Here is a 23527-nt window from a genome sequence, read left to right as displayed (position 1 = left end):
GGAAATGCCCTGCTTTTCTAGCCATGTCCAAGGGCGTAGAGCCTCTTGACAAAGGGTCCATGACCCCACTCCGCCCTGCTTGTTGCAATACCACATGGCGGTGTTGTCCGTTAACACCTGCACCATCTTTCCCTTGAAAGAGGGAAGAAAGGCTTTCAATGCCAGTTGGATTGCATTGAGCTCCAGCATGTTGATGTAGAGTCCCGTTTCCGCTGGACACCAGATGCCTCTGATCTCCACCTTTCCCAGATGGCCACCCCAGACCAGGAGTGACACATCTGTCACTACTATGAGATCTCGTTGGGGAAGGGAGAGGGGTCTGCCTCCGGCCCAATCACAGTTCGCTAACCACCAATGCAGATCACTTACAGTTCTCTCCGACATCTGAAGCATGTCTGAGAGATTCCCATGATGCTGTGCCCACTAGAACTTCAGGTCCCACTGCAGAGCTTGCATATGCCAGCTGGCATGTGTCACCAGCAGGATGAAGAGGGCCATGAGGTCCAGCAGCCGCAGAGTCAGTCTCACTAAAATCCAGGATAGAGACTGCAACATCGGTATCTTAGCATGAATATCCTGAACTTGCCGCTCATAGGATAAACCGTAAACTACACCATGAACAGCTCTGATGAACGGAGAGCATCTGAGAGGGAGTGCACGTTTATAGAGAATCCCAGTGAATTCAGGAGGTCCACTCTAGTCTGGCGGTGGAAGACCATAGCCTGGGGCGAGCCCGCCTTTAACAGTCAGTCATCGAGAAAGGGGGAAGACTGAAACCCCTGATCTCCACAGATGACCTGCAACCACCGCCATCACCTTGGTTAACACCCAAGGAGAACTGATAAGGTCAAGGGGAAGCACAGTGATTTGGGAGGGTACACTGACCACACCACTGGCCACCTGACCCACAAGGTCAGTGGGTCCCATGCCCTGGGTCATGCAGAGGCTGGGCAGCATGCCTACACAAGTGAGGTATAATTTTTTATAGGGAGACTGAGTGGTAGGAAATTTGTGCCGGCGTGGTGATCCCACACAGGAATGTGATGTTTTAGCTAGATTTGCAGGGGATTCTGGGTAAGAAAACGTTGGAGGATCTATGCAAGCCACACCCCCTAGAGTCTCCCGGGTTTCTAGTTTTCAGAAGTGTCTGGGTTTGGTAGATTTTCCTAGATGGCTGCGGAGCCCCGGATCAAAAACGTAGGTTACCCCATTGCAAAACCAAGTTGTTTTGTGATAGATCATTTTGATGTCTCCACAATACGTTGTGGGCCATTCCCTGTCGCAGGCATTAGGCCTACCCACACAAGTGAGTTACCATTTTCATCAGGAGACTTGAGGGAATGATGTGTGGGTGGAAGTTTGTGACTCCCCACAGATTTCAGAACTTTCCATCACAGAACTGTGAAGTTTTCAAAAGTGTACAGGTTTGCTAGGCTTCCCTAGGTGCCGGCTAAGCTAGGGTCCAAAATCCACAGCTAGGCACATTGCAAAAAAAGGGTCACTTTTCAGTGGAAAAATGTGATGTCCACGTTGAGTCTTGGGCCGTTTCCTGTCGTAGGCACTAGGCCTAATCATACAAGTAGGTACTATTTTTATCAGGAGACTTAGAGGAACTCGTAATAGTAGCACAAGTATTACTGCCAATAGTCTTTCTCTGCACTTGCGCCTTTCAAATGTAAGCCAGTGTGTAAAAAAGACGTCATTTTGATAAATGCCCTCTAATTCACATGGCAGTATGGGTGCCCACAAATTCAGAGATGTGCAAATAACCACTGCTTCTAAACTCCATACCTTGTGCCCATTTCGGAAATACATAGTTGTCCTTGATACCTATTGTCCACTCTTTATATTTTATCAAATGAATTGCTGTATACCAGGTACACAATGAAAAACCCATTCAAGGTGCAGCTCAGTTATTGGCTCTGGGCACCTTGGGTTCTTGGTGAACCTACAAGCCCTATATATCCCTGCAAGCAGAAGGGTCCTGTTGACATAACTGTATAATGCTTTCGAAAATCTACCATAGTTAGAAGAAGTTACAAATTAAAAAAACTTAGACACAAATGGCTGTTTTTCAACACAATTTCAATATTTTTTTCATTTCAACTGTTACTTTTCATAGAGAAACCTTGAAGGATCTACACAAATTATCCCTTGCTGAAATCAGAATTTGGTTTAGCTTTCCAGGATTCACCATTGGCTTTACACCCATTTCAACCACTAACAGGAAGGCGGCTGATAGCACAAAAAGTATGAATAATTGGCTATGTCCCAGTAAAGTGCCAAAACTGTGCTGTAAAATTTGGCTTTTTGACTCAAGCAGCCTGTTCCTGAAAGCTGGGAAGATGGTGATTTTAGCACTGAAAACCCTTTGTTGATGCCATTTGCAGGGAGGAAACCAGACACTTCTTTCTGCAGCAAATTTTCCCTCATTTTTCTCCCAATGTTTCAGTCCCCTCCAGGGGAATCCATAAATCCTGGGTACCTTTACAATCCCCAGGATGTTGGAAAAAGGGACACAAATTTGGCATGGATACCTTATGTAGACAAAACATTATGGAGGTTTAAGCACAAACTACCCCAAATAACCAGAAAAAAGATTATTATAGGGAGAGGGTTTGCATTCCTATAGAAGGGTATAGATGAGATGTGTTTTCCAGACTGTCATTAATTAATGATAGAGACTGGGCTTGCACCAGACCCTCTTGTGGCTCGGTTGAGGTATGTACATGTCCCGAAGGGGGTCCGCAAATTTAATGCAATAGCTATGTTGCTGGTGAAACATGAGATTGCATTACATTGAGGCAATAGATGTCGGCCAACTGTAAATACATAGCTGAAAAGCCTAACATACTGTGACACTACTAGTAAAGTCTATGCCACACTTCAACCTCTTGCAGCCCGGTCCAAAGATATTTGGCAACCATTACAGGATTCTCTGTTGTCACTGGGGCCTTCATAAATGGACTGATTTGTTTTGTTGTGTGTGGATGAATATACTGCAATATCCACTTGCTTTCTCTTGTGTGGGCTGATCCCACTGTTCTGTTCCATGAGAGAGCAGCAGTCTGTCCTTTGATTTCGGTTCCTTATCTATGCTGTTGTCATGTACTTGGTGCTTCATGAGAGCTACTCCATTTACTATATATGATAATTTACCTGCGGACTGTTTACCCACTGTGTGGGTTGTTGCTTGGTATGTTTCTGAGCGTAATAAAAAAACACAATAAATAAAGATTTTTAAAAAAAATGAAGGGACATTGTGGCAGGGTAGCCACCAAAACGGCCCAGAGAGGTTGAGTGTGGTTCCCTCGCTTGGAATGAGAAAGTTGAGAGGGAATTAAAGGAATGTCATTCATGCAACTGTCTGTCTACTAAGGTGACCCAGCATCCCCTAACCATGTCTAATTTTCCTGTGCATGCGTGGGAAAGACTAGCCATAGACTTCTGTGGGCCCCTGACAAACAGACACCATTGTATGGTGGTCATTGACGCACAGTCTGTGTTTCCTCTGGTGAAGGACATGGCATCAACAACTCACAACAAAGTCATTGAGCAGCTGGATGCAATATTTGCAGTGTGGGGCATACTGAACCCTCTCAACTCTGACAATGGTCCACAGTTCAACAGCAAGGAGTTTAAGGAGTTTCTGACTAAACTCAATGTCAAGCATCACAAACGTTCACCCTTGTGGCCTCAGACCAACAGTGTTGCGGAATGGCTTCTAGGGAAACTGAAAGGAGTGAACCAGTGTGCATCAACGGAGGGAATTGAGCTCAGTCAGACATTATGTCAAGCCCTCCGTGCCTATCGGTCGACTCCTCACTCTACCACTGTTAAGAGTCCTGCCACCCTGATGTTCGGGACAGAACCAAACTACTGCAGTGGAGCCCTGAACGAACCCGGAATGATGACTAGGTTTGTGCTACTGACACTGCTTGGAAACGTCAGATGAAGACATATGCTGATCAATGTCATCGAACTAAGGAGATTGTGTTCGACAAGGGTGACTGGGTTCTAGGCATGGAAAAATGGAAGCGAACGACAGATCCTCTATTTGATGTTGAACCTTTGAAAGTTGTGAAGTGCAATGGTGCACTGTCCCAGTAAATCCATCACAAGGGACTCATCACATTTCAAAAACTGTCTAGCCCTGATCAGACACTAGACCCTGTACCCTCAGGGTCCACCAAGGGTACAACTCAACCACCTCATATCACACGATCTGGACGAAATGTGTGACCACCTTGACGGCTGATCGAAGAAATGTAATGCTGCTATTTGTTCATCTTTTTGTTTGTGTCTTTTTGTTCAATAAGGGGGTAGATGCAGTGTCTTAGGACTGTGAGCATTAGGACCCAGTTACCTGGGGCGGACTCAATGAAGGCATTACACAATAATTCTGGGAAGTGTTAAGGTGTGGTTATTAACAGTTATGAGATAACGAGAAGTCACTTTATTGTTGTTCGCTGATGAATAACAATGTTAACTAAGAGCTCCATGTGTGGCGTGTTTCTGTGGAAGCTCCCGGGCTGGGGAGGACGCAGCTCTGGGGAGTATGACCTTCAGAACCTGTTGACAGTAAATGTGCAGAAGACACTAGTTACTCTGCCCTGTGGTGCAGGAGTTGGGAGATGTTTTTGTTTACACTTGAGGCTCACCCAGCTGATTACACCTTCCATCTGTGCACTCAGGGGAAGATCGAAACCACCCAATATGACACACAACCTAGATGGTGGCCCAACCAGGTAATTACACCATCTTGACTTTGAATCTGAGGGTCATGGGGTCCGTGAGGAAAAGGCACAAAGTGCAGGCAGACCTCAGGAGCAGGGAGGCTGACATAGCCTTGATCCACGACATACACTTAGATCACACGGTAAACCCCAGTCTGCAGAGACGGTGATAGATATATGCTACCAGGTACTCTGCATTTGTCTGGGGGGTATTGATATGGGTTAAGCCAGGATTTCCTCTCCAGGCAACTTCAACCCAGTCCGATAGGGAGGGTAGATATGTACTTGTCTTGGTAATAGATAGCATAAAGGTAGTATGTTCCGAATGTTGGTTGAACACTATTTTTCTACACACTATCTGAACTTCTAGCCCAAGACGCATAACTACCCAAGTTATTAGGATAGGACTATAATTATGTTCTGGACATAGGTCTAGAAAGTCTGTTGCCCCAACTACACGACTCACCCATTACAACTAGAGTGAGACCTTGACCACCGGGCGGCTCACTGGTAGGTCCACAACATATGGTGGGCTGGATCCCCGAATCACTGGGAATATTCCTTCTACTCCCCAGTATACAACCTGAATATGAAAATGGATAGGTTTTTAGGCATGAATACCCTGGGGAATCCACTATTGCAATAGAATACCTAGCATGCACCACCTTGAACCACAACCTGCTACTATTGCGCCTGTGAAAGGTCTGCTCTGTTGACACCGATTCGGACATGGAGATTCCATTCACACAACACATTAGCAGAGGTTTTAAGAGACTACGTCCAACACAACCATCAGTCCACAGCCCACCTCTACATAGAGGAGGCCTTTAAAGTAGACATGTGGGGGAGGTGCATGCAACAATCCTTTGGGGTGCGACGGATCGTAAACTTCTTGCAGTTCAAGGAGAACTGCGACGCTTGGAACAAAATGCTACAACCATCCCTGGAGTGGCAGCCTCTCTTGAACAGGAGAAGGAACAGCATTGTGAGCTCTGGGAACAGTTGCAGGTGAACACAAGCAGGGACTATCTATTCAACGCACATTGAAAGCGGAATGGTGGTCAGACTGCTTGTCCTATTACACAACTTAAGACTGAGGAGGGTGGCTTGGCGCAAACCCAACTGGATATACATAAGGTCCTCACCAGACAATACAGCAAGTTGTACCAATTCCAAGTCGATGGTACTGTGATGGAGAACAGCACATTCCTGGCCACTTGTCACTGTCAGGCCTGCCAAGGGAGGACACAGATACCTTGAGATGACCTTTTACAGTGGGAGCAATCATAGGAGGCTCTAAAAGATCTGGCTAGGGGGGAAACACTGGGTACAGATGGTCTCCTGGTGGAGTCTACCATGAATATGGTGCACGCCTGGCTCTACCTCTGGCAGCGATATCTGCGGAGGCCTACATCAGAGGACATCTCTCAGATATGGCTAGAGAAGCGCTCCTGGTTTCGATCCCTAAAACACACAAAGATCCTACAGATGTAGCCTCATAAAGAACACTGTCTGCGTTGAATCTAGCCTATGAGATTTTAAGAAAAATCTTAGCAGGTCAGCTAAGCCCTTTTATCAGTACTTTGATCCATGAGGATCCAAATGGTTTTAACCCAAATCGTAATACCTTTGTTAATATACACTGATTATTCAGGGTGCTAGAGTACACCAATCCAGAAGCCTACCTGAATGCGGTGGTCATATCCACTAACCTCCAAAGGGCCTTCGACTCAGTGCACTGACCCTACTTAAAGGTGGTCATGCACCATATGCAACTGGGAGAGAAATGGGAAGGCACAGGACAACTAATATCTGACCCCAAAGATAAGCAGGGACACCCGAAAGGGATGGCCCTTGTCTCTCCCTCTATTTGCCCTCGCCATCAAGTCTTTGTTGCACTGGTCCAGAGACAGGGTCAGGGAAGGGGTACACGTTTACGGAAGAAGAAACATATCATCTTCCTCAAAACAGATAACATGCTGCTGTTCATCAGGGACGTGGAGGTAAATGTACCCTGAGGATCCCGAGTGTTGGAGGCTTTGTACTAACTGGGATAAAACATGCATGTTCCCATTGTCTCTCTATCTGACTAAAACTCCACGGCCCATTTTTCTTCAAAACACAATGGACACCAGTGACATTCAAACATTTGGGAGTTAAAGTGTACTACACATATATGGACACTACAGATGGTAATTTGGGACCTATTATACACTCATTGCACGCCACACGTTGCACCTATATCTCATTGCCAGGGTAGTGCTGACCAACATGGTGATGCCTCGGTGAGTCCTTTATCTGTTTGTGGTGCTACCAATCTGGAATTTGCAGTCTGGTTTAAGGAACTGAATACCCTCCTGAAGGAACTTATTTGGGATGGGGCAACGCCAATGGATTTCTCTCCATCTCATCCAGCGATAATGAAGGCAGGCACCCTAGCTCTACCAAACGTGGAACTTTATTATGCAGCAGCGCAACTGCAGTGGTGGGCCCACTGCCTTGGGGGAGGGGAAGAAGAAGAGATGTGCTCCCCAGGGGATGCCCCAGACGAGGGGGCCTTAATAGCCATAATACAGGTCAGGAACATTACTGCATTGAATCGCACAAAGATTCTCTGAGTCGTGCTGCAGTGCTGGAAAAAGGTAGTGAGAAAACCTGGGAGCAGACCTCTGTATGCACCTTCACTCCCACTGGTTGGACTCCACACAATTAGGGGTGGCTACTTCCCACCCGAAGGATGGCACGTGAAGAGAAGCTGGGCTTCTCACCATAGGGGACTGTTAAGCGAACGGCGTACTGAGACGTTTGGAAGACTTGATGAGCGAGGAAAAGCTGCAGGGATCCCAGTTCCTAACATATAGGGTGGTTACAGGCTTTATGCCACTCTCATCTGAAGAAGACCAAGTGGAAACCCCATCACACAATATTTTACAAATACTCCTCACATTTGGAAGTGGCAGGAAGGAGATGTCCTGACATTATAAGACCATCATCTCAATGACAACGGCACTGATGGAAAGGATCAAAATGCACTGGGAAGACACACCAGGCTAGGAATTGACAGCCAGGGAATAGAAAATAGTGTTAAATACATGTGGCAAGGGTCTAGAGACACTAGAATCAAATACACCCAACTTAACTACCTTCACACTAAATACCTTATACTACATAGACTAAACCTAATAAGAGGCACCACAGACAAATCATGCCACCGATGCAGGATTCCTAAGCATGGTGTGGGGCTGCCATACTATCTCTGTATACGGGTACCAGGTGACGCAGGAACTAGAGTATATAACACACTGCATGAGGCTTGGACAGCTGCAGACTTGCCTGCTGGGCCTCTGCCCCAGATTACTTGCTCACAGTGATTTCGGGCAGAGATCGCTGGCTCACAGAGCAAGTTCCAAATTTACAGACCTGGGACTGATTTTAGCCAAAATAGCTATTGCTATGCTCTGGCATTAACCAGCTGGCCCACAGTATAACAGATGGAAAGTGGAACTCATAAGGTGGGCCACAGTTGAGGAAACTGCATTGAGAATGGAAGAGCAAAAGAGCCTACGAAAAAACCCTTCGCAACTGACTAGTCAACTCTCCTTGTCAACCTCACCAGGTGGGAAGGAGAGACACCCGAAACAATCACCTGTGCATATAAATACACAGGCAGATGCTGCACATCCAGCACAAGGCAGAGACTCTTTAATACTGACTACATGGTGAAGTTGTAAGAAAAGCACAAAAGAGACACCTTGGATTACTGAGGTGGACAGATACCGGCTGAGTAAGAGTAGCTACTGTTTAACTGTTTATGTTTAATCACCAAACTTCTGCGAATAAAATTTGGACAAATCATATATGATTAAAGCACACAACAAAGAGCAAATACATACTGACAACTTAACCAATACAATACTGAATGTACAAAAAGTTGAACTACGGTAGTCTTGCGTGGCCAAAATAAAGACTGGAAATGATAATGCAGATACAAATGTTCTTAACATATAATAAAACGCCTACAAAAAGAGTTATGTGCAAACATAAACATAATGTTTTGCTTTCCTTCTCTTATCTTATGACCGAGCTGACAAAACTTCTCTGGAATACACTTCTAGTTTAAAGAAGACATTTCTTGTTATTATTACTTCACCACGAGGTTCCTGAGAGACGAGATTAGTAGGTTGGAAGCACACGTTTAAAAGTAGTTGCAGCAATGAAAGCAAAATATATCAAAGTACTTCTCAACTGCAATGTACACAGCAAATACATGTGATTATATTATAGCATTACTTCAAAGCAAAGAATAAAAGTCAAAATTACATCACCGTAGGGCCTATCACTGCTTGTCATCCTTCTCCTATCTTCAAGTTGATGACTCCGGTTCAACTGCGAGAAAGAGACTTTCCACCCAAACGGGAATCAGGCAGCTGATGTGTGCTCCTGACTGAAGTCCTTAAAGATCTCTTTCTCGCAGTTGTTTTTCTTTTCGAAGGAAAGGTAAAAGTAGCTACCTGGTGGATGTTTGGGTAAATGTGGTGAATGTGCAGCAGGCATGGCGCTGAATGAAAATGCTTTTATATAATGTTGCAGGTTAGCCTGGTTATACATTGCCATTAGGTCAGACCCTTATACACACCTCGGGCTAACCACCACTGCACATAACCTTTGGTCTTGTCAACAGTAGTTTACAGCTGACATAAAACCTGCCTTGAGGCCAACTGTCAGATGTGCAAGCATTGTGCAAGTTAAACCCAATTCTGGTATCTAAACTTTCAGGCAAATCTCTTAAATGGTGCCAAAGTTATTAATAAATCACATCTTTTTGACACTTCACCCTTTAACTTCATCCTTCTTGTGAGATTTGCATGAAACTTTGTTTACACTGGGCTTAACTTGACATACCAAGAAAAAGCTAAACAAGTAAATTCCTGATGCGTTTGTGAGAATGTGTCAAGGGATGCTAAGGTTATTAGCAAACCAACACTTTTTGACCATTACTTTTACCAGTTCTCCATTAATGGATATGCATGAAACTCAACATATCAGACATTAATCGAACATGCGAAATGTCGCCTAAATTTCATGCAGACTTACAAAGTGATACCAAATTAATTAACAAACCAAACACTTTTGACTATCTCCCTTTAAATTTGAGCCCACCTGGCCCCCTCAACCCACACCACCACTTATAGGAGTTCACTGAAACCTGCAATCGCTGCAGCATACTTCACTTGCAAGCAAGATGCAGCATTTCAGGCAGATTAATTGAACACTGCCAAAGTTATCAGTAAATTACCATTTTTTGACTGCCCCCCCTTTACTTCTACCCTATTGATGGATGTGCATGAAACTAAAAATATCATAGTAAGACCCTAATTATAACATTGGTGGTACATACCGCCTACCGCTGCTGGGACGGCCGTCAACATACCGCCACGGTGGCTACCATCTGTCCGCCATATTATGACCACTGCCTGACGTCTGCCACAATAAGGGTGGAAATCCAGCAGTGTTCATAGTGGCGGAAGGTGGTAACCTGGTGCTGCTAACACCAGCACCGCCACACCAGTAGAACGCCGCCAGCCGTATTATGGCCGTTCATATGGCCTGGCGGTGTCCTGCTGGCAGGGCGCTGCTGCCGGTAGCAGCGCCGCTTCCCGTTCCCTGCCGGAAAACCTTCTCACTCATGGTAAGTCAGGCTTCAAACAGGGGAGGGGGCTGGGACGGTGGGGGTGTTGTGTGTGTGTGTCTGAGTGTGTGCATGAATGTGTGAGTGTGTGTGAATGCGTCTGTGTGTGTTGTGTTTGCGTGGTTGTATCGTGTGAGTGAATGAGTGTAAGAATGGTGAAGTGAGTGCATGTCAGTGTGATTGTGTGTAAGAATGTGTGTGTGATTATGTCTGGAAGTATGCATGTATGAATGTGTGTATGCCAGTGTGTGAATGAATGCATGTATGCCAGTGTAAGCGAATGGGTGTATGCGTGTGGGTGTCTGTGTGCATGTATGGGGGTAGAGGGAGTGAGTGAGTGGATCGGAGGGAGTGGAGGATGAGTGAATGGATTGGAGGGGGGTGGGGGTTAGTTTGTATATCGGATGGGTGGGGGGGTGAGTTTGGATGGAGGGAGGTGGGGGCATCAGATGAGTGTTGGCGGGGTAGGGGAGCCACCTACCAGTGACAGGGAAGGAATTCCCTGTCACCGGTAGGGCCTACCGCCATGGTTTTCGTGGTATTGCTAACACCACGAAAACCAAGGTGGTAGGCCACCTCATAATGCCATTGGCGGTACTAGGCCAGTCGCTGGGCTGGAGATAAGACACCTCCGGCCCCGTGGCTCATACCTCCATGGCTGCAGCCAACCCGCCAATCTCATAATGTGGCGGTATGTACTGCCAGCCTGTTGGCGGCCATACCGCCTCATTATCCCCGGCGGCCTTCCATAATGAGGGCCTAACTGTCAACAAAGAGTTGTGTGGATCCTTGAAACTGCACAAACTGTTCAGCAAATCAACTATTTTTGACTGCTACTCTTAACTCCCCGCTGTCCCCTCTCATTGTTGGATCAGTCAAACCTGTGTTTTATACATGGGGCTTAACTTGCTAAAAGCCTTCAAAATTACACTCAGAGTGATTAAACAGTACTAAAATTGTTAGCAAATGAAAATGTTTTGTCACTTTCCAACTTTGCTCCCCTTGATGGATTTACAAGAAACTTACATACCACAGAAGACTAAACATGCAAAACGTCTGCCAAATTTTATGAGGGGTGTTCAAAGAATGCCAGAGTTATTAGCAAATGAACATATTTTTGGCCCCTCTTTTTTACTTTAGCCTGCCTATGACAGATCTGCCGAAACTTAAAAATACTAAAATAAAACAAATAATACAGATTAACATGAGAGTGGTAGAGAAGCAATAGACGTATCATCAGACAGTTAGACAATAGACAGTAAGAGAGGTATACAGTTCTAGCCTTACTCTTGATTAGTTCAGATCTATTATCTTGGAGGGCATTTCTCAATCTTAATGCCATCAATCGTGGTTCTCCTTCAAACCCTGCCCTCAACTTCACCTACAGATCTCCTCCATAGTTTCTCCTGTTTCAACATAAGCTAAATTGCTACTTGTCCTTAGCCTCTGATAGAGATCACATTTTACTAATACATTAATGGCATGGAAGTTAGCATATGGCGACTTACAAAACTCTAAAGGCCTAATCAAGGAATTAACATGAGTTGTGAAATGTGCATGTTTAAATTATGGTGGACATTGTGGCTGCCATTTGTACTTTGTCATCACATTTAACATGGAGGTATTGTGCACTTATTGAGTGGATTATTAATTAAAAATAACATGAAGATATTTTCAAGAAGAAAAACAGTAGAAATAAAGTATTTTATTATATGAATTAAATGTACTTACATTAATTAAATGGATTATATTAACATGAGTTACATGTGTGCAGAAAAATAAATGCACATTTAAATTGTTTTAACATGTCATAAATATTGCTTGCAATTAAATAATCTGCTTTGCATATTTGATTTTAAATTGTAGGGTGCACAATAGCTTTCATAAATGCATTAGGTGTATTAATGCACACTTAGGCTTTTTGTTTTAGCTTGACTAGGACTGAAAGATTAATTTTGCAAGCAGCAATGGAAAAATCACTTGTTTATTCTGTTCCCTCTAACATGATGTTTTTGTCTATTTTGCTAATGTAATGTTGAATATCGTATTATATTGAAAACAAATAACGTGTTAGGATTACAAACGTTATAATATTTGTTCTAGCTCTCGAACATGACAAGAAATTTGTAGCTCTCATGAGAAGTACTAGTATAGTTTGCTGTGTCGTGTGAGAGGATTTTAATGTTGCAGACTATTAGAAAATGTATTATTTGGCAGAAATATATGAAACCATTCAACTTACAATGCACTTTTGTTGAGAAGATTAGGAATTGTTGCAAATCTGGAGGTACCACTGACAGCCATTGGATGCTGAAACTGATGCCCAGAGTGTGTCACCTAAAAAAACCCAATGAATGAATCAAGCATATTTTAATTAGTGAAGAACTTGGTAACGGATAATTAGTTCACTCTTGTCTCAAAGCTGTCCAGAACTCTGTCCACCTCTGTTATCACCCTCTCTCATTTTCAAGTTCTCTGATGAGTTTCTCATCATAGTCTTAATTGCCCCACCTGTTATGCGCTAATGTGCCCAACTAATTCTGAACTGCTGATTTGCCCTGTGTGCAGCCCGTGTTCTGCACCACCTTAATGCTGTTATCAACTGACGCTGAAAGAAGGTGACCGTGTTTGCTGACAAATTATCCTGACTGTTGTCCCATGAGGAAAGGTAAATGTGGTTTCTTGTTCCTTTTAGCTTAGGCACTTACACCCGTGTAATTTTATAGTGAGTTGCCCTAGTTAGATGACTTTTCAAAATTATTTTTATCTTCCTTTTATTTTGCTTTTGTTCACGTGTTAGCCCATTCCCACACATGCAAGTCTCAATTCGTGTTAAAGCTAAAGATGGCCCAGCTCTGAAATTGATTACTAAATTTGTATTTTGATGATTTACTGATGTCACCATCATCTGTGTTGAAATCTGATAATAATGTGCATATTGTGTTGTTGCTAATTTATATTATTCTTTTGGAGTGTTTAACAGTATTGATGTTTAGTAGGTGGAATCTTTTTAGACGTTTTGGTCAGCCTATGTTTTTTATGTATGTTTATAACTAAGTTTTGCGCACCATAAACATGACATTGATTTTGGGTTTGTAATAAAGCTTTGAAATTGTATTCAGTTTGGAGTTTTGATTTAGTGTAAAATTGTTCTTGGTGGTTAACGTTGTTCATGGTTTCATGTTACTGATTTGTGATTGAATGATTCTGACAACTACCTCCTTCACCACGTCCAAAGATTTAGTTGACCTCTGATGGTGTGAATAGTGATGTTGTCTCATCTGTGCGCATGTGGTTTCTGAACCCGAGGCAAGAAGAAGACCTTTGTGGGTGTGCAAGCAACTCCATGCTATCATCTTTGAAACAGGGAATTAGTTTCCCTCTGTTGGAAAAAAAAAACACTTAACTATAATCCCAACATTATTTACAACTGACAGCCTATCTCACTTCTTCCACTTTAAGCTCAAACGTTTGAAAAACTGCTGAATTTCCAGCTCTCTGGTTTTCTTTAGGAGAACAATACTGGATCCTGCTCAAATGGTTTCTGTCCATATCATGGTAGACACCTGACATCAACGCTGGATGGAAGCATTGTAATGGCACAGATCCCTTTAGATTTGCCTGCTTCCTTTGGCACCAAAGACTACCCAGCACTACAGCTTGGGATCCAGCAGATGAGATCCAGTAGACGGGAGTCACCTCCTGCGCTTATAAATGGAAACTATCTTTCCCCTCAGACAGAGCTCAGGCCTTCTATCTACCCCCATCGATTGTTGTGAGCTTTTTATGGGCACATTATTTTAGCCATAGGCCTGCAGCTTGTGCCCATTAGCCTAGTAACAATATATTTTATTCATTTTGTTTTCAGAGCAGATGCTTCATTCTGTGGCAATGTTTTATTTCTTTTATCTCATACACTTTTAGCCTAGGAACTGTTTTAATTCTTCTTAGTCTCACATCCTCGTTCTGTACTCTGCATAAGGCTGTACCCCATATTGTTGCCAGTGCAAAGTGGAGCACTGCAATCTTTGCCACTTCATGAGAATAGGACACCAAATGTTTTTTTTTTTATAAAACATCCCTCTGCTCCATAGGTTAGAGGGGGAATTCCTGCCAGAAAATTGCCACCTCATGCTGATGCTTCATTGCAAATGTCTGCTGAGACTTGACATCTATTCTGCCTACATGGGAGAGGACCTCTCAGTAGCCCTCTTCACTACTACCTTATTCAGGTATGGGGACTGTGTCTTCCTAACGATCCTGAAAGGTAGATTAGGGCTAACACTGCTGTGCTCTAGTAGTACCTGTAGTGGCGTACATGGGAATTCCAAAACTTTACATTCTGACACTTTGGTGGGACTTTTCCTATGTTTCACTTTCTTTTTCACAGCATTGTTGTTCTTATGTTTTATTATTCTAATCATTGCAGTACATGCCATTTTATCTAGAAGGCAGTTGATTGAATAAAGTATATTGAACCAATTTCTGCTTCTGGTTGTCTTTGCATGTGTGAGACAATGTAACTGAGAGAAAAGAATGAGATCTATTACAACATGATATTCCTGAGAAATCAGAATGTCATGTGCACGACTGCCACAAATAACAGCCACTTCTAGGTGCTGGTGAGGTACTGCTAGCTGGCCGGAAGGGTTCGGCCAACAGTTGTCACACGGTGTGGAATTGGACTCAGTTCCCCAAAGCCTAGTGGTGCTGCCGCCCAAATCCAGCAGTCTCATTTAGTACAATGAGAGCCAACAGAACCTGGCACCACCAACGTTTGGTCAGGCACTGAATTACGGATCACCCTGAGTATCTCTGTCTCACTACGTGCTAAAGGCACCCCAATACTATAAAAGGAGACATTTATGATATTGATAGTTTCCTCCTCAGCCAGATAGGTAACACCTATTTTAGACTGAAGGTTGTCAAGCTTGAACCTTCAAAGGATTCATCCATAATTGGTGTCCTTATCTCTGAACCACTACATTTACCAAACCCGCTACAGGTGGTAATTGCACTAAACATGAGGCCCCTCCTCACTAATCATTTATTAAATAATGGCCTTACAGCCCAGGGGCCGTGCTGTTACATTTGTGGTTGAGGCTCATCCAGCTTATAAATAGAAATGTACTACTCTTGAGTGAATTTTCCAGCAGTTGATGGGAACGCTAATACTTTTCATCATTATACACATGCAAATGCACCTGCCCAAATACAGAGCATACACATACATAGAGATACCTCTATCTTTTCAAGGTCACCAGAACTGGCTTGATGGCGCCCTACCCAATACAAGACTTCATGTTAGGCTAGGTCCTCTGAGTAATGACAGTCCAATCTAGCCTCAATTGGCCACATACACTCCGCATCCTAGTGCAGGTACCTTGGCGGTAGCTGAGGTTCACCGCTCATACATTGAGCTTGTAGCAATATATAGGCTCTTAGTACAGTTTGTAATGCAAACATTAAATACTAACCTAGCACGTGCTGCTCCAGCACAACCGCAAGCAGTCACACTAGACATTAACCCTGCATTGGTGCAACAGATTGTGGTAAAGTACCAGCAAAATGTGGAGAAATTCCATTTTGGTTAGCTCAAAAAATAAACGCGCTGGAAGCTGTGTTTTCCATACGGGAACCCAAGATAAGCACAGAATTCTCACTATGATTTTGCCATTTGGAATTGTTCCCGCAGTGGATAACTGCAACACTTGGAGCAGAGAATTTGCCATGCTCGACACTACCGCAAATGGACACCAACACTTACCAATCTTCTGGAGTTGTTAGAACAAATTCAAGATGAATATGGGCTGCCCCGGCCCTCGATTTGAGGATGCAACTAATGGGCAATTTTTCTACAGTGTCCTCAATAATATTAGGTAACCTTAAAGAAGAAACAGTAGCACTAGCAATTCGAATGTGGCCTCAGGAAGTTCCTGCACAGGATCAAGAACGCAAGCTGCCTAAAATTATTGCCCAAACCTATCTGAATATAGGACGGGATAGTTTGCGAGACAGACTGAGTAAGCACAGGCCCCCGAGCTCTAACACAAGCATGTTGGGTGGAATAAGGATTCTCCCTACCGCAAAAAAACAATTAAGTCCCAACCACAGCCTCAAACTCAGTATCCTATTAAGCATGAGGCTATAACACCTGTGAGAGCAATTCTCGCACAGCTAGAATACCAGGGTGTAATTGCGTCCTGTGTCTTACAAATAAACAATCCTCTATTTCCCGTTGCTGAACCGGATCATTCACATAGAATAGTCTTGGATTACAGACATTTGAACAGTCATACACACACATTTGCTATTCAAATTGCACACAGTAGAGAACTCATTAGCAATATTGTGCGCAAAAATACAAAACAATGTTAGATATTTCCAATGGCTTCTCCTGGCACAATATAGCACCTGAAAGCATGGACTTAACATCATTTAGCACCTTAAGCTTATAGAACAATTTTGTAGGCTCCCACAGGGGTATAAAACATTCCTGGGCTGTTTTCAGCACATGCAACATCTATTTGACATGACACTGACCCTGAGGCATTGTCCTATATTGATGACATTTACCTAATGGATGATGATCTCATCCACCTCCTGAAACGGGTTGCCAGCACTGTTGTGGGATGTGCCAAATTTAGCTACAAATTAAATTTTAAGAAAACAAAAATTGCCTTCTCAGCATCCTATTTTTGGGATACGAGTTATCAGACGAAGGAAAGAGCCCAGCACCCTACTTTCTAGGTAAGTGTGTACAATTGCAACCATCAAATACCATTAAAAAGCTCCAGTCTTTATTGGGCTTTTTAAGGTTTGGCAGAACTTATATTCAAGATTATGCACAACGCACCAATCCATTATATATTTAATGCACCCCAACTTTTCAAGCAAATTTTTCGACATGCATTCTCAGAGCATTACAACAAGACCTACTTGCACAAAACATTTACACACAAAGGACAACAAGTCACATTTGGTCATCAGAGTAATTGCTGGTGCCATCGGTTTCACCTATGTAACGTTTAATGAGGGTAAGACCGTCCCTATTGCACACAAATCACACTGGACAACACTTTGCTTTCACACAAAAGATTTTGACTGCTGGTCAGATGGCTGTCACTAAAGAGAGACCTCTGGCTCACGGGAAATGCATTACTGTTGTGTCTCCAATCCCACCCCTCGAGGCTGTCACAAAGGCCAGTGTTCCGAACGCTAAGGCATCAAATCCACGTTGGATCTAATGGGCAACATCTCTGACAGCCACTGATGTTGACTACATTTTTCACCCAAACTTACAAACTCAAGAATTCCTCCAATACAAAAAGGAATATGCAATGCCAGCAAACACCTTGCCAATTGATCAACACCAAACAACTATTTACACTGATGGTTCGGCCCAACCAGCCATAGGCACTAATCATCAATACTTTGCTGCTTGCGCAGCTGCGAGTGGCTACATGAAGGATGGTCAATTTCATCCACAAACCACTTACATGCAGACCTTAGAGACTGCCCTGCACAACTAGCAGAGCTCAAGGCTTTGGCCATGGGACTGGAACACATGGATCCAAAACAACTAACGTTGATACTCTGTGATTCATACTACTGTCTCCGGTCCTTCAATGGATACCTGCATTACTGGCATCAGAATAGGTTCAGGGATTCAAAGGCAACAGAATATAAACACAGGTTACTGTGGGGGAAAGTAGCGGATTTGAAATAAACGCTACCCAATGCCCATGTAGTTCATACATTGGGACATCAACGTGTAGGAGTACATGTTGCAGGCAATATCTTGGCTGATGAAGCGGCCAAGTCAGCAGTAGCTATTGCTTCGGTTTCTACAATAACTCATTCACAAACAAGGTTGGATGATGAAACACTTGCTGCCGTGAAAGCTTTGGCTGGTGGCAAGCCATTACCAAAGGCATATCCTGACAAATATTCCTACAGCAGAACTAGCGTAAATATGCCCCTAGTAACAATACCAGGGTGACTGGGTGATCCCCAACTAAAATGAAAGATCTGAGTTGATAAAAGTGGCACATGAAGAAGATGCTTCTGCCCATGCAGGTGTGGCGGCTACTATTTCTTTACTACAAAAACGCTACTGATGGCTAGGTCTATACAAACATTATTTTAGCCATAGGCCTGCGGCTTGTGCCCATTAGCCTAATAACAATTAATTTTATTCATTTTCTTTTCTGAGCAGATACTTCATTCTGTGGCGATGTTTTGTTTCTTTTATCTCATGCACTTTTCGCCCAGGAACTGTTTTCATTCTTCTCAGTCTGCCATTCTTGTGTGTACTCTGCTCAAGGCTGTACCCGATAGTGTTGTCAGTACAAAGTGGAAAAGCACAATCTTTGCCACTTCACGAGAAACATACGTGTTGTTACGTTTGGGCAGTTTTCTCAGAACACCAGCTGTTTCATTGTAAAACATACCTCTGCCCCCTATATGTTAGAGGGAGAGTTACAGCCAGAAAATTGCCACCACTTGCTGTTGCTTCATTGTAGCTGTCTGCTGAGACTTGATGTCTTTTCCGTCTACATGGGAGAGGACTCTCAGCTACTTCGCTACTACCTTACTCAGGTATGGGGGATGGTGTCTTCCTAGGGATCCTGAAGGGCGGTTTGGGCTAACACTGCTGTGCTCTAATAGTATCTTAGTGGCATATGTAGGAATTCCAACACTAAGCATTCGGACACTATGGTGGGACTTTTCCTATGTTTCCCCTTTTTTGCCACCACATTGCTGTTATTATGTTTTATTATCCTAATCATTGTAGTACCTGCCATTTTTTCTAGAATGCAATTGATTCAATAAAGTATAATGAACCAATTTCTGCTTCTGTTTGTCTTTGCATGTGTGAGACAAATGTAACTGAGAGAAAAGAATGAGGTCTGTTACACCACGATTTCCCTGAGAAATCAGAATGTCATGTGCATGGCTGCCACAAATCACTACTTCTAGGTGCTGGAGAGATACTGTTAGCTGGCTGGAAGGATTGGACTGGCAGTTGTCACCTGGTGTGGAATTGGACTAAGTTCCCGACAGCCTAGTGGTGCAGCCTCCCAAATCTAGCAGTCTCATTTAATTTAATGACAGCCAACACAACACAAACTAAATTCAGATCTCAGTTGTACAGTGTCCCACATATCGTAAGGAGGTTAAGACTATTTAATGCCTATGTTGCTCCTCTGGTGGACCTCATCAGGTCATTCCACTTTCTTTTCCAAGCTTACACTCAGACTCTGGTCTGCATTAATGTCCCAAAAGTTACTCCATCACTACTTTTTGAACATGCATGAATGCATTAGCGGGTTGAATGTCAGTCAATACTCTAAACTGAGATAAGGTCAAAGGTCAGAACTTGAGTGACAAACCAACATCTCTTCTGGACTTTAGTCTGGTGACCTTTTAATTTGTGTCTATTCATGTCTTTGTTAATTCTGTTCACAACCTACAGTAATATCTTTCAAATGGAAATTCCTTTCTCTCTGCGGGTTAAGAATGTGGTAGCCACTTGGTTTCTGATGCATTTAAACAGCTGAAAATATTTCCCCTTATTCAGCCCACAAGCAGCAGGTTTGTTTTTAAAGCCTTGTTTTGAGCCACACTGGATTCAGAAACAGGGTCTGATTTAGAACTCGGCGGACAGTTTACTTCATCACAACGATGACGGATATCCCATCCACCAAAATCTAAATCTCAGAGGATATAATGGGCTTTAGATTGCGGCAGATGGGATATCCATCACTGTTGTATTGGAGAAACCTTTCAGGCGAATTCTAATTCAGGCCCAAAGTCTATTTTGGACTTCCATTAACTCCTTAAAAAAAAATTAACATTTTCCAGAATGTAGCAGCTTACTTTTTTTTTTAGATCTGTAGAAAAATGACTCTGTGACACCTTATCTGGCTAAATTGCATTGGCTTCCAGTCACAAAAAGATTTTTTTCTAAAGCCTTGGTGTAAACCACCAGGCCTTTTATTCTTTATCACCCATGGATCTTCAGCATATATTTTCCTTTCACAATCAGTTTCTGTTTCTCAGGTCCTTTTTAAAAGCTATCCTCGGGGGTCCTATTTCAGAACAATCCTTCTTCTTATTTGTTCTTTCGCTTTTCTGGTGCATTATTATGGAGCACTCTTCCCTTGCATCTTCACTCTTTTCCAAGTTATCCTACTCATCTGAAAGTCATGTGGACAAGTATTACAGTGGGCTTTGCAATAACAAAATTAATTAATTATTGATTTTGTGTCTTCAGAAAGACAAGCATGTGACCTTCATCCCAAAGGTTGGTCTATTAAGCGCATGACCAAGTACAAAGATGAAAACTTCAGATATTGTGAAACAGAGCTTCTGTTTTCAGAAAACTAGATAATGAGTTTAAATCAGCAGACATGTAATTAGATTGAAACTAATTAGCATTGTGAAGGGTGCTAAGGAAAGTAACAGGTGGCAAAAACACTCACAAAACACTAAGGAATCTGGTAATCTGATGCAGGAGTTATGTGAGACAAAGAATGGTATCTTAGTATATTTGAAAGACACATAAAACAGTCATGTTTTCAGCAATGGTGCTTTGTAAGCATTTGTATTATCCAATACAACAGATTAAATGTGAATTTCACATATGTTTTAAAGGTATTTCTTTTTTACCTTCAGCTCTGAAGAATTTTTCCACAGTAGTACGTTGTATGATAAATTGTAGAATTCCGTCATACATTGGTTTTCAGACACTCCTGGAGGGCTCATTGTAATTTCAAGTATGCTACCGCTGAGGTTTACCATTACATTTAAAGGTGGTCCAATTACAGCTAAAATGTAAGAAATTGTGTTATTTTGGTATTATGGTGATAACATGAAATAAAGGCCTATTCAATTGCACCCTACATTTTTAGTATCTCAATGCAAAGTGCATACCATTTTAACTTGTGGATACGTTAAACAAAAATTCTTTGTGTTTGAAATACAATCTCAAAAGTTTTATTTTACTTGAATGTATGAATTTGACTTTTGTCAAGATAGTTATTGCAAAAACAAATGTTTAACAAATCGGTATTGTCTTTCGTTTTGGAAACAAATGAATGCAATTGTGATTAAATTTAAACTTAAGCCATATTGAGAAAATCATAATATACATTGTGTTTACTAAGTAAGCACATTAAACAGTGCAACTTCGATTCATGGTTCATCAATTCACTTTACTCGGAAGTTGCACAATGATGAATGGCTACACTGAAATGGGCCATTCAAGATTCTAAAGGTTAACATTGCTAAATTACAATTGATTCAATATGAATATTCATAATGGGGCAGTATGGCTTTAGTGAATTGAAAACAATATTTCATAGAAACACCAATGCATACATGTGCAAGAAAGGTGAACTAGTAAATTAAGAGTTAAGTCCATGACAGAGCCTAGGGGTTTAACCTTGCATTCTGGGACTTGCATTCACAATTTTATAAAATGATCAACTGGACTTCACACACCAGAATACATAAAGAAAACCTGCACTGGATGAGCTACCTGTGCAAGATACTGGAAAGAACAGAATTTTGCACTTTACACTTTCCTGTAAATGTTGGTCACTGAGCTTTATATTATTATTGTCTTCAAACATACAGAATCAATGGAATTTTGGGATAGTTGTCCAGTAAAAAAGTGGAAGTTAGTCAACAAGTCATTTTGCCCCATTCAGCCTTTCTATCCATACGTGGGATGGCTTTCTGGTACAAGGTGGTCAGCTATCAATAAAAATCTTGTAGCCAGGGAAGTGAGAGATAAAATGTAATGTAATGCAATGGGTAGATGAGAATAAGCAGCATGCTGAGAGACACTGAAACAGGGGTAGAGAGTGAAAGCAATGGCTAGGATGGTGGATCTGCATATGATGGCATGGCCGGCATCAATTACATGTGAGCGAGTTTCGTGGATGTTGAAAACATCTGGGATTAGTTCATTAGAGGAGGACGGGGAGTGTAGAGCTAAAGCGAGGTCTCAAGAATGAAGGCTGTGTCTATGCTGAGATGAATGAGATGTAGTTGCAGATCGTATTTGTGAATTTATGTGTATTCCTACATATGTATATTAATTTAGGACTTATGTTGGGGAGATGAGCAAAAGCTGTTGCCATGAGCGTCCATACTCCCAAATTCCAGGGTTTGTGGAAGTAACGTCACATAGCTTTTGAACCCGGAAGACATCACAGGTTTGACACCCTGGTTTCACTTGCAGCCCCTCACCAGCTTCTCAAGTGTTGCACAAGGGTTAGAATAGCAAGGACTGGCAATGACAGGAAGTAGCCTTCTAACTTTCTGCTGCTACTCTCTGCATGACCACTCATGCCAGGGTAGCAAGGGCGGTCACAAGGAGTAGCAGCTGCTACCCCTGGCGACCTTTATTTGATATCCATGGTTGGTGTAGATCTAAATGTGGCTGGATGGAGTGGGGCTGTGAGATGGATAGCTCAGTTTTGATGGAGCAATGCAGCGTGGTGATGGAGGGGGTGGAAGGGTGTTTTAATTGATCACTGCTACCAAACCTATGTTGGTGGTGATATGACTAGATGTCCAGGGATAGCAGTGACCAAATAATGATGATTTAGAGTGGATTTTGTATTTCTGTATGAAACTTTATGGAAAGGAGAACAATCTTTAAGACCTTTGAAGGCATTCCATGATATCTGTGTGTACTTTGCAGCAGACAGTAGGCTCTTCCAGTTAGGGTGTGAATCAAAAGTTTCCATCACCATTAGTGGCAACTGCATCCTCCTATCAAGTTACATGCCAGGTGGTCAAAGCCAAATAATATTTCAGAGGTACAACCCATTTTACCTCCATCTTTGATCAGTAAGTTGCTTATTCTGCTGTAACTAGAAATAAAGAGGGCCCTTATCATCCCTAAAGTGTGTGGTGGGCATTATATGGAGTGGCATGTGTTTCACAGAGGTGGGACCAGGAGCTGTGGGACCAGGAGACTGTGCCCACTGACTTTTGTCCATTTGAGTCAGAGCACGCAAGCCGGCACAAGAAAAGGGATTCCTTAGAAGATCATTTTGTCTGAATATAGGAATAGTCCTTAGTT

General features: G+C 42.7%; 1 protein-coding gene across 1 annotated transcript in view; it reads right to left on the bottom strand.

Moving 5' to 3' along the window:
* IFNAR1 (interferon alpha and beta receptor subunit 1) overlaps positions 1-23527 on the bottom strand; it is a 241130-nt gene that overhangs the window by 56937 nt on the left and 160666 nt on the right. Inside the window, exon 8 of the mRNA XM_069202457.1 lies at positions 21100-21257. Coding sequence (XP_069058558.1) covers positions 21100-21257 — 158 coding nt within the window. The remainder of the gene's footprint in view (positions 1-21099; positions 21258-23527) is intronic.

Source organism: Pleurodeles waltl, chromosome 8 (assembly GCF_031143425.1).
Source record: "Pleurodeles waltl isolate 20211129_DDA chromosome 8, aPleWal1.hap1.20221129, whole genome shotgun sequence".
NCBI lineage: Eukaryota > Metazoa > Chordata > Amphibia > Caudata > Salamandridae > Pleurodeles > Pleurodeles waltl.
The sequence above is the reverse complement of the archived record's forward strand: the minus strand, read 5'-3'. Positions and strand labels throughout refer to the sequence as shown.